Raw genomic sequence first — 11,677 nt, 5'->3', positions numbered from 1 at the left:
TTAACAGCACTAACCTACACACACACACTAATTGAATGCTCATTCATCTTACAGAATCAGTGTCCTCCAAGGCCCATGTAGGGTTTGAAATGCTTAAGAAAGAGAGTGCCACGCTCAGCAGTATGCATGAGAGTTTCTCCTCAAAATCCATCCACATGGAGAGCGCAGTGCAAGAAACATCATTAAGCAGTTCCACCATGGCTGAAATGAAATTTGAAACAATGTCAATGTCCAGCCTGTCCTCCATGACTTCTGAATCAATGTATGCTACGAGCTCAAGCAGTATGATGTCAAGTCACTCACATGCTGAGGGATCCTCAATAAGAGCCACTCTACTCAGTGGTCAAGGTGAGCTAAAGCCACTTTTGTCAGTGGTCAGAAACATTTGTAAAATATTTATATAGCTTACTGATGCATATGACCTTCAACTGACAAACCTCTTCAATATATTTTTTTTTTACTTCAAAAGGTTCAGCACCAAAAATTGAAGCCCTTCCTGAAGATATCAGCATTGAACCTGGGAAGGTTTTGACCATAGCATGTGCATTCTCTGGAGAGCCTTCTCCAAACATTGAGTGGTCTTGTGGTGGAAAATCACTTGCAACATCAGAGGGGAGTGGAAGGTTCCACATTGAGACTACGGAGGATCTAACTACCCTCATAATCACTAGTGTAAAATCTAGTGATGCTGGGGTGTACACCCTCAAACTTTCCAATGAGTATGGGTCTGACATAGCATCTGTCACCATTAGCGTTCGTTCACTATAAATCTAATAATGATACTTTCTTCCCCTTCTCGCATTATCTGCCTTTTTATTTATTGAATGAGAAAAAAAAAGAGAAGATATTTACTTAATGAATACCTGGATATCTGTTCCTGTAAATATGAAATATTTTTATATCAAACTTGACATTAATTTATGCAGAACTAGACTAAAGTCTAAAGTTGTTATAAAATGTGCCATTTTGGATAATTATGACTAGGATTTTTGGTCAATTTTTGTGACATGTACATAATGTATATAGCCGAATTTACCGGTTATGGGAACTGTATGAATTGTTATTTAAGACGATATTAACTAAAACAAATGGAACTAATTGTTTATCAGGAGAAAGTTTCTCATGGAACGAATACCCTGTTAAACCTGGAACTAAACTTAGTGCCTCAACAAAAAGTTGAAGTCTTAAGATTGCCTCAACAGGTAGAGAGGCTCCCTGTTGAAGTTTTACGAAATTTACGAGACAAAGCTATACACTGTATGTGTACATGTGATATTACTATAATCACATGAATTTCATAACTTGACCATAAGACCTTGAATGCTGCGTGCATTTACCCTCATGTAAGCAGCATGACTAGGTCTTGTGTTCAAACTGATTATGTCATACCACCATTTTAAAGACATGCTCAAAGTGCGAGCGGCCTGCACTTCATGAGCTAAAATGTTTAATGTGCCCTGTTTCTGGTAAGGGATCGCTTGAATGGACTTTCAAAATTAACATCTCCTGGCCAATAATAAAAGTCTATCTTGTACTTCCTTGCAGAAGCAGAGCCTTCTCTTGGAGGATTGCTTTGTTGCATTGTGTGTGTGTACTAGTTTTAGAATTTATCTTCACAGTTGTTGGGCAAACCAATGTACCACAGGGACAACATCTTCTGTGGAAATAAACATCTCAAAACAGGAACTATATGCCCTATATTTTGGTTTGAGTTTATGTAGAATTATAGTATTACTAATGAATGCAACCTCCTTGAGCCTTATAATTGATTCAATAAAGCATGTTTTCAGCACTAAAACCCTTGTTGTTTGGTATCTGTAGATTTTCAATAATCTTTGGTATAACATAGCATATTTCTCCTGTGGATATATTCAGCTAATCTGAGGTCATTTTGACATTCTCAAAAGCACGTGAGATTAGGAAAATAATAGGATATCATAAGAATTACTGAACAGGCATAGATAAATCACTATCTCAGGAGCCTGGGACAAGCAAATTTATTATCCTGACTATTAATTTTTTTTTTTTTTTTTAATTCAGAGTTGCCTGACAGACAAGTAGGTTCAACAGACAGAAAAAGAAAATTCCTACTCCTTATTTACTTTCAGAAAGCAAAAGGTTTAATTTGGAATGTAGTTATGATTAACTATAGCTACAAATATAGCTATACAAATATAGAGCAAGCTACTCTTTCTGAATCCTGAAGCCTGCTACTCTACATGCTCCAGCTGAGACATGATATGGATGAAGGTGATTTTTCCTAGTTGGATTAATTATGGGTGAGAGACAATCTTTTCTAAATCAGGAACGCACAGGCATGTGGAAACATGGACCAACCAGAGCAAGACAAGTTTCACAATACACACAATAATATAATAATATAATGCAAATAAAAAAAAAAAATAAAAAAAAACCCCTTGATGACCCGGTGCTCTTCACAAAATACAGCCCCCCCCCCCCCCTTTTGTATCATGGATTATGTATAGTACTTATGCAATCCGTCAATCACATAGCAGCAAACTATGCATAAAATCATATGCCGTGCATCCAGAAAGTATTGACAGCGCTTCACTTCTCCCATATTTTGTTATGTTACAGCCTTATTCCAAAATGGATTAAATTAATTATTTTCCTCAAAATTCTACAAACAATGCCCCATAATGACAACATGAAAGGAGTTTGTTTGAAATCTTTGCAAATTTATTAAAAAAACAAAAAAAACAACAAAAAAACACATTTACATAAGTATTCACAGCCTTTGCTCAATACTTTGTTGAAGCACCTTTGGCACCAATTACAGCCTCAAGTGTTTTTGAGTATAATGCTACAAGCTTGGCACACCTATTTTTGGGCAGTTTCTTCCATTCTTCTTTGCAGGACCTCTCAAGCTCCATCAGGTTGGATGGGGAGCGTCGGTGCACAGCCATTTTCAGATCTCTCCAGAGATGTTCAATCTGGTTCAATTCTGGGCTCTGGCTGGGCCACTCAAGGACATTCACAGAGTTGTCTTGTAGCCACTCCTTTGTTATCTTGGTTGTGTGCTTAGGGTCGTTGTCCTGTTGGAAGATGAACCTTCGCCCCAGTCTGAGGTCCAGCGCGCTCTGGAGCAGGTTTTCATCAAGGATGTCTCTGTACATTGCTGCGTTCATCTTTTCCTCGATCCTGACTAGTCTCCCAAACCTGCCGCTGAAAAACATCCCCACAGCATGATGCTGCCACCACCATGCTTCACTGTAGGGATGGTATTGGCCAGGTGATGAGTGTTGCCTGGTTTCCTCCAGACATGACACTTGTTATTCAGGCCAAAGATTTCAATCTTTGTTCAATCTTTGGTCTGAGAGTCCTTCAGGTGCCTTTTGGCAAACTCCAGGTGGGCTGTCATGTGCCTTTTACTGACAAGTGGCTTTCATCTGGACACTCTACCATTGAGGCCTGATTGATGGAGTTCTGCAGAGATGGTTGTTCTTCTGGAAGGTTCTCCTCTCTCCACAGAGACACGCTGGAGCTCTGTCAGAGTGACCATCAGGTTTTTGGTCACCTCCCCAACTAAAGCCCTTTTCCACCGATTGCTCAGTTTGGCCGGGCGTCCAGCTCTAGGAAGAGTCCTGTTGGTTCCAGACTTCTTCCATTTATGGATGATGGAGGCCACTGTGCTCATTAGGACCTTCAATGCTGCAGAAATGTTTCTGTACCCTTCCCCAGATCTGTGCCTTGATACAATCCTGTCTCAGAGGTCTCCGGACAATTCCTTGGACTTCATGGCTTGGTTTGTGCTCTGACATGCATTGTTAACTGTGGGACCTTATATAAACAGGTGTGTGCCTTTCCAAATGATGTCCAATCAACTGAATTTACCACAGGTGGACTCCAATCAAGTTGTAGAAACATCTCAAGGATGATCAGTGGAAACAGGATGCAGCTGAGCTCAATTCTGAGTGTCATGGCAAAGGCTGTGAATACTTATGTAAATGTGCTTTTATTGTTTTTTATTTTTAATAAATTTGCAAAGATTTCAAACAAAGTTCTTTCACGTTGTCATTATGGGGTACTGTTTGTAGAAGTTTGAGGAAAATAATGAATTCAATGCATTTTGGAATAAGGCTGTAACATAACAAAATGTGGAAAAAGCGAAGCACTGTGAATACTTTCCGGATGCACTGTAGATCCTCAAGAGCTTCACCTAATAATGCCTTGTTGATGAGAGTGGCCAGGCTAGGTAAAGCTGACAGGAAGGCTACATTAGGTTACATACAATCGTTGTGAGCAGAAAAGCCTCTCAAAACAAACATCAAACCTTGAGGCAGATGAGATAAAACAGCAAAAGACTACATCAGGTTTCTCTCCTGTCAGAAAAGAACAGGAATCTGAGGCTACAATGGGCACTGGGCAGGTGATCTTCAGCTAACCAGTTTCTTTAAACCTGTGCCCACTGTAGCCTGTGTAGACTCCAGAAACTGCTGTCTGTGAAAATCCCAGGAGATCAGCAGTATCTGAAATACTCAAATCAGCCCCTCTGGCACCAACAGCCATGCCACGGTCCAAGTCACTGAGATCACATTTTCCCCATTCTGATGTGAACATCAGTGGAACCTGTATCTGCATTGGCAGCTGCCACATTATTGGTTGATTGGTGTACGTGTTCCTAATAAAGTGGACCGTGTTTTCTCTTTTGTACATGATATATGCACAGTACACATGTTCATTCAGAAGATACTTTTGAGATAAATGTTTGATACCCCTGACTTCAATATACTATTTCTAAATGAAATCAGAAGACCTTTAACTGCAGCCAGTAGCAAAGATGAAACAGGAGCATACGACAAAACCACAGTGTAAAGATAGAACATAGCTAGTGTACTATTTCAGCACAAAAAATTTGGAAATTTGATGCATTTACATTTATGGCATTTTGCAGACACTCATAGAGACTTACATTTATCTATTATATATATATATATATATATATATATATATATATATATAAAAAACTGAGCAGTTGAGGGTTAAGGGTTTTACTTACACTGTTTGCAGTGTACTGTGGTCTTCAAAGGGGAAAAAAAGCCACACCAATTGTACGTTTTGTCCATCTTACTCCACCACAAGGGGGCAGGGTCTGCAATCAGAAATGAAAGATTTCCTTACAAACGCCTCCTTACTTCCTTCCTCTTCCTAAGTAATTTGTCTGTAAGATGGTGCTCATACAAATCATGATAACATTTACTTAATTTAAGCATAAATATCTTTGAAAGTACTCCCATGGGTGTATTATGTATTATAACATTTCTGTGTAAATTTGTTAAATTATAATCAGAAACTTCAGTAGAATGTTGCATCTACATCTGTAGTCTCAACATTTTGCCAAAACTTCATCTACATCTCCACAGAAATATTCATTGATAACACATATGGAGAATGCATTCTTATTGTACAACCATGCTTTTATAGCTTGAATTTTGCTGGATAAATACTGGGCAGTACGTGTATGGGCAGTACCTGTAGATCTTCCTTAATACTACAAGTCTGCTGAATTCTCAAATTTAATTGGTCAGAAAGTATTTTATTTTTATATAAATGTACTCATAAACAGCAGTTCTAACAGTAGTGGTGGATTAAAATCGTGTTGTTATTTAACAAAGAAAAACATGTAATTGTTGCTATGGTGAAGTTTTCTGTAAAGAGGCATTTAGTTAACAATTATGGAAGGAGTCTCAACCAGTATCAGCCCTGCGTAACCATTTTCCCACACAGGAACTTTGTACTTTACGGGTTCCTGGTAACATGACAAGCTGCATTTTTCATTTCTTTTTTCAAAATAGATATAAAAAAAAAAAAAAGAGAGAGAGGAAAGTGAGGGAACGACTGTTTATAGCTGTGTAACAAAAGAGATAATAGGAACTAACGTCTTGCAGATGGTCCATAACATCTAATGCAACTAAAAATTGTAATTAATGGCAAATTGCTGTGGTATAAGAGGTGATATAATAAAACACTTTGGGATTTGCGGTCATTTGAAAACAATCAACTTCAGAGTAGTAACAGGAACATAGCTTCATGTCTAGCCACATCCCATGACTCTTAACTATGACTATTTTCCTATAACAGCACAAGCCAATGTGTTTTTATCCCTTACCACTTATCTAATGTCTGTTCGAGTAGTTTATTAACCCACATTGGTTAGTTCCGTTGGCTCTGGAGACACCATTCAAATATATGCATGTAAACATGCTGACATTTAAGGAGCTGCAGTTGCTGCTGCCTGTCAGGGGAAAAGCAATGCTGTTCTTGTATAAGGATATAATAGGAGAATGGTTGCAAAAGAGGTACAAAATTATTTTAAGCTCTGAGTGTTACTTAATTTATTTATTTACTATTCAATAGTTTGGTCATTTATATAAAACTTATCCTACTTTGTTATATTAACCTATATTGAGTGATTGTTGATAACATCAAGATGACTAGCTTATGCCAGGTGGTCCAGCACTACAAAGAACCGAATTTTACACAAGGAACTGGCATTTTTTTGGCCTTCATGCTCTTCTTCCTATAAGCTAAACCTGCATGTGAAAGAAAGCCCTCAACCCCTTCCCTAGGAAGAAAGTCAGTGAGACAGTTATATGCTTTCCAAACTTGGAATGAGAAGGCTGCAGCTGTTCTCGAGTGACACATGAGATGTTACGCCAGTGCAGAACGCTGGTGAACCTAACTGAAATGGTTGCCGTGTAAATCACATCTGTGATCTCCAGCACCAAGATACCAAAATAACCCTCTCCATGTGCCTGTGCAAGAGAAAAAATAAATATGGCTTAGATCTTCCAGTACTTATCTACTAAAAGCAACACAGAATCTTACTGATGATGTTTTTTTTTTAATTTTTTATGTATTCTGTGGAACATGTTAATTTTTATCTGGGTAAAGTCTACAGCAGGGTGTTGAACAAAGTAAATTCTTAAAATATTATCAAGGGTGGACAAATCAGTACCCTGGGCATGCAGGACAAGGAGATTTGTCATATCTCAGCCCAGCCATGACTCGGTTTCCTGAGAAGAAACACCCACTTCTAACATGGCCGCTGAGGACTACACTTCCCACACATGCATCCGCTCACCTTCCCCGGAGTTCTGATCACACACAACTGCAGCCAATCACTTTGCCCTCTCACCACAGCTTTTAAGAGACTTTGGATGCAGACATACTTTGCGAAGTAAAGGTTCAGCCGACTAGCTTCTCTGTCGTTATCCAAGCCTCATCTACAGTGTTTATTCGAAAAGTGACTTTGACCTTTCCTTACGTTCTTGACCTCGATTTCTGCCTTGCCCCGTTTTGTTTTGTTTGCACGATCGCCTGACCTTTGCCTGTTTCATGACTACGAACTTTGATTACTCCTCTGGATTATACTGCCTGAACCTGCCGCCCGCTTCTGCTTCCGTATTCCTTCCGTATTCCCCACGGTGCATGACAGATTACTTCGCCTTCCAAATGGAAGCAGCGGGTGATCCACAGTGGTATCAAGCCGTTGAAGGCCACGGTCGGATTATTAGCGACCAGGGACAACAGCTAGCCAACCTGACTGAGCAGGTATCTAGGCTAGCTCAAGCCACGCCGGTTGCTACACAGATGACCATGCATTTTCCTCCCATACCGGCGCCAGAGAAATACGATGGAGATCCGGCACACTGCCGGGGTTTCCTCCTCCAGTGCTCCCTGTTTTACTCCAGCTACCCAGACATGCCGGAGAGTTGGAAAATTATCCATTTCATGGAGCTATTGACCGGGAGAGCTCTGCTCTGGGCCACGGCGGAATGGGAACAGGGAGATAGCACCATCACTACCATGGATCAACTGACAGAGCGATTTCGGATTGTCTTTGATCACTCTCCAGACAACAGGGAGACCTGGGAGGAGTTACTGACCCTGAAGCAAGGGACACGCTGCGTTGCGGATTATGCTTTAGAGTTTCGTACTGTAGCGGCCCGGAGCGGATGGAACCAACCCACCCTCAAGACTATGTTTCGCCAGGGATTGAATCCGGACAGAGTGACAGAACTGGCATGTCGCGATGATCAGCTAACTCTTGACTCACTCATTAGCCTGGCTATTCGCCTAGACTGCCTGCTACAGAGCCGCCGCCCAGTACACAGCGAGGTCGATGTTGTGGTGCAAGGTCTCACCGCTGAACCCATGCAGCTGGGCTGGGCGCCTGTTTACAGGAGAGAGAGACGGCATCGTAAGCTTCGTTGTTTCTACTGCGGAGAAGAGAAGCACTTCGTCTGACAATGACCTCTCAAGCAATGCCGTGATGTAGGAGACAACGGAACTGTTAAGCTACATCAGCCGGGGGTGAGTTTGGGTCCTTTAACCCAGAGCGCATTTCAATCTGCATTCTTGCTGCCTGTCATAGTAGAATACTCAGGACTATGTTGTACTTTAGAAGTGCTGATTGACTCAGGAGCGGCGGGGAATTTCATCGACCAGACCACCATACAGCAGCACAACATCCCCGTTCGTCCATTAATCACACCACGCCGGATCCAAGCCGTCGATGTGGCCCCCATTGGGGGGGTTCATCACACATTGCACTGAACCACTCAACCTCCGGACCAGCACACTTCATCAGGAGAGCATGGTTTTCTACGTCACAGTGTCCGCCAGACATACAGTGGTCCTAGGCCTCCCCTGGTTAGAACACCACAACCCGGGCATTTCCTGGACCAACAAGGAGATCATGCACTGGTCCCCCCATTGCATCAAACATTGTCTTCAGACACCTGTGATCATGCTAGCAACCACCTCCATTGACTACCACAGTCCTTATTCCCACTGAATACCAGGACCTCAGCGAGGCGTTTAGCAAAGAAAGGGCCAGTGGATTACCACCTCATCGGCCCTACGACTGCGCCATCGATCTGCTTCCGGGCACCACGCCACCCAGAGGAAAAGTTTACCCACTATCACAGATGGAACAGAGAGCTATGGAGGAATACATCCAAGAGGCACTACAACAGGGCTTCATAAGAACCTCTACATCCCCAGCATCCGCTGGATTCTTCTTTGTGGAGAAAAAGGGAGGAGGGCTACGACCATGCATAGACTACAAGGGTCTAAACCAATGCTGCATCAAGTATCGCTACCCTCTTCCGTTAGTACCAGTCGCTCTAGAACAACTTCGCGATGCCACCATCTTCACAAAGCTGGACCTCCGCAGTGCTTACAACCTGGTCCGGATCAGAGAGGGAGACGAGTGGAAGACAGGGTTTAGCACCACCTCCGGGCACTACGAATACCTTGTAATGCCATATGGGCTTTCTAGCGCTCCCTCTGTCTTCCAGTGTCTAATAAATGACATCTTAAGGGACATGCTGGGATGTAACGTAATCACGTACATTGACGATATATTGATCTATTCCAGTTCCAAAGAGGAGCACGTTCACCATGTCCATAAAGTCCTGCAACGATTACTCCATCACCGGCTGTACGTCAAAGACGAAAAGTGTGAGTTCCATAAGGACACCATTTCATTTCTGGGGTATATCATCAGCTCTGAGGGGGTTACCATGGACCAAGTAAAAATTAAAGCAGTGGTAGACTGACCCAAGCCTGAAACAGTAAAGGAGCTACAGAGATTCCTGGGTTTTGCCAATTTCTACAGAAGGTTCATCTGAAATTTCAGCTCCATAGCAAACCCACTGACGTCCTTGTTGAAAGGAAAGTCCAAACACCTGCCATGGATCCCAGCTGCCCGAACAGCACTGGAGCAGCTCAAGGAGGCCTTCACAACCGCTCCCGTTATCAAGCACCCAGACCCATCCAAACCATTCGTGGTGGAGGTCAACGCTTCAGAGACAGGCGTAGGAGCTGTTCTCTCACAGCGTTTCGGAGAGAGGCCCAAACTCCATCCTGTGGCATTCTTTTCACGAAAACTATCACCTGCCGAAAGAAACTATGATGTGGGCGATAGAGAACTCTTGGCCGTTAAGCTAGCCCTGGAAGAATGGCGACACTGGCTGGAGGGAGCTACACACCCTTTCGTCATATCCACTGATCACAAAAACTTAGAATATCTACGAACCTGCTGCCCGCTTCTGCTTCCTTATTCCCCACGGTACGTGACCGATTACTGTGTGGGCTTTTACATTTAGACTCAGTAGACTACCAATAAACCAGAGAAATCAAATGCTAGTTGCTACTGACTTTCACAAAAGCTTTTTCAACAACATAATGTAGCACTGCTAGCTGTTTTTCATCATCAACCCACACATTATTATTAGTTGTTGCTCACCCCTCTATTGTTAACTGTGCAATAATCCATTTATCCATTTATGTATATAAACAAGGTGTTACTCATCTGTATATATTCAAATTTGTATTCATCTGTACATACATAGTGTCCATAGTGTACAAGCTCATACTGGACACCCCTGATTTAAACAAAGCGTGCTGTCAATGCTGTAACTATACTGTAGCACCCACAAGTCATTTTGAATCCCACTACACGTATCAGCTTTCTACTAATCAGAATAATTAGTGTGTACAGATGATATACAACCTTTTCAGAATCTGAAACATGCAGTTATGTGGAAACACTGAGCAAAATAAAGTGCAAAGTAAAGCTAGCACAACACAGTCACGTTACACTTAAACATGGCAAGAAAAAGTAAAGATGCTAGCCAAACATGAATATCTTGTCATGTGTGATATGAAGAGAGAACCCTAAAACTCAAAGCCCAGCATTGGCCAGCAACTTGCTGACTTTTTGTCAATGGCGGAAACATGATGTGCTACCTCATGCACTTTCTACTTTTAGGACTTGCGTGAAAATCTGATGATGTTTTAGATCATTTTAATGCAGAAATGTAGAAAATTCTAAAGGGTTCACAAACTTTCAAGCATCACTGTAAGTGATGTGTCCTAGCTTTCTGTCAAGGTAAATAGAGAAGGTTTTGAGCTCATTAATGTGAAATAAAATCTATCAGTGTATGCTTGACTTGACTATATATTGTCTAATGTTACCTAACAGTTAACTATGTTTATTAGCGTTGTCACTGAAATATCTTGGTTAAAAACAGGGCTTTCAGTTTTCAGCCAACAGAGAAAAAAGACCATTCATGTAAAACGTTCAAATAGGTCTACAGTGACTTGTCAAATCTAACACTTGTCAAATAATGTGAATGGTGATTGATTTTTATTTGTTTGTTTTTTGACCAGCACTCTCCTGCGCTCCTGGTCACTGCGGATGCGTTCAAACACTTTGAGTAGCAGCCAAATACAGAAAGAGAAAATGTAAGCCATGTGGACATTAGACAACTAATTATGTAAAAGGATTATATAAAAACTGTGCTGTTATTTTTATGTTTATTGTGCATCACTGCAAAATCATGTAAAATTCAAAATACTACACTTTTTTTTTTTTTTTTTTTTTTACTAAATTCAAAAACATACAATTTTCTTAATTTAGGTAATTTGCAGCAGTTTAAAAAAATCAAACATTGTTAATCTATTATAAAAAAAATTAAGCATTATTTCGGATCACTTAATTTTAATCATCAGTGAAAAAAGGTTTAATATATATATAAAAAAAACCTCAGTAAACAAAAAAGTTAAACAAGATAATTAGCCATCCAGATTATGAATAGTACATGCCGATTTGTAGAAGAATAAGATGGAGAAGTCAAAGAGGTTT

The 11,677-nt window shown here is 41.0% G+C and overlaps 1 protein-coding gene across 1 annotated transcript in view; it reads left to right on the top strand.

Moving 5' to 3' along the window:
* ttn.2 (titin, tandem duplicate 2) overlaps positions 1 to 1,798 on the top strand; it is a 177,049-nt gene extending 175,251 nt beyond the window's left edge. The window contains exons 232-233 of the mRNA XM_053626263.1: positions 55 to 348; positions 470 to 1,798. Coding sequence (XP_053482238.1) covers positions 55 to 348; positions 470 to 768 — 593 coding nt within the window. The 3' untranslated portion in view covers positions 769 to 1,798. The remainder of the gene's footprint in view (positions 1 to 54; positions 349 to 469) is intronic.
* The last annotated feature ends 9,879 nt before the right edge of the window (positions 1,799 to 11,677 follow it).

This window comes from Ictalurus furcatus, chromosome 6 (genome assembly GCF_023375685.1).
Source record: "Ictalurus furcatus strain D&B chromosome 6, Billie_1.0, whole genome shotgun sequence".
NCBI classification, from domain to species: Eukaryota; Metazoa; Chordata; class Actinopteri; order Siluriformes; family Ictaluridae; genus Ictalurus; species Ictalurus furcatus.
Note: the sequence above shows the minus strand (reverse complement) of the source record. Positions and strands in the feature narration are given on the sequence as shown.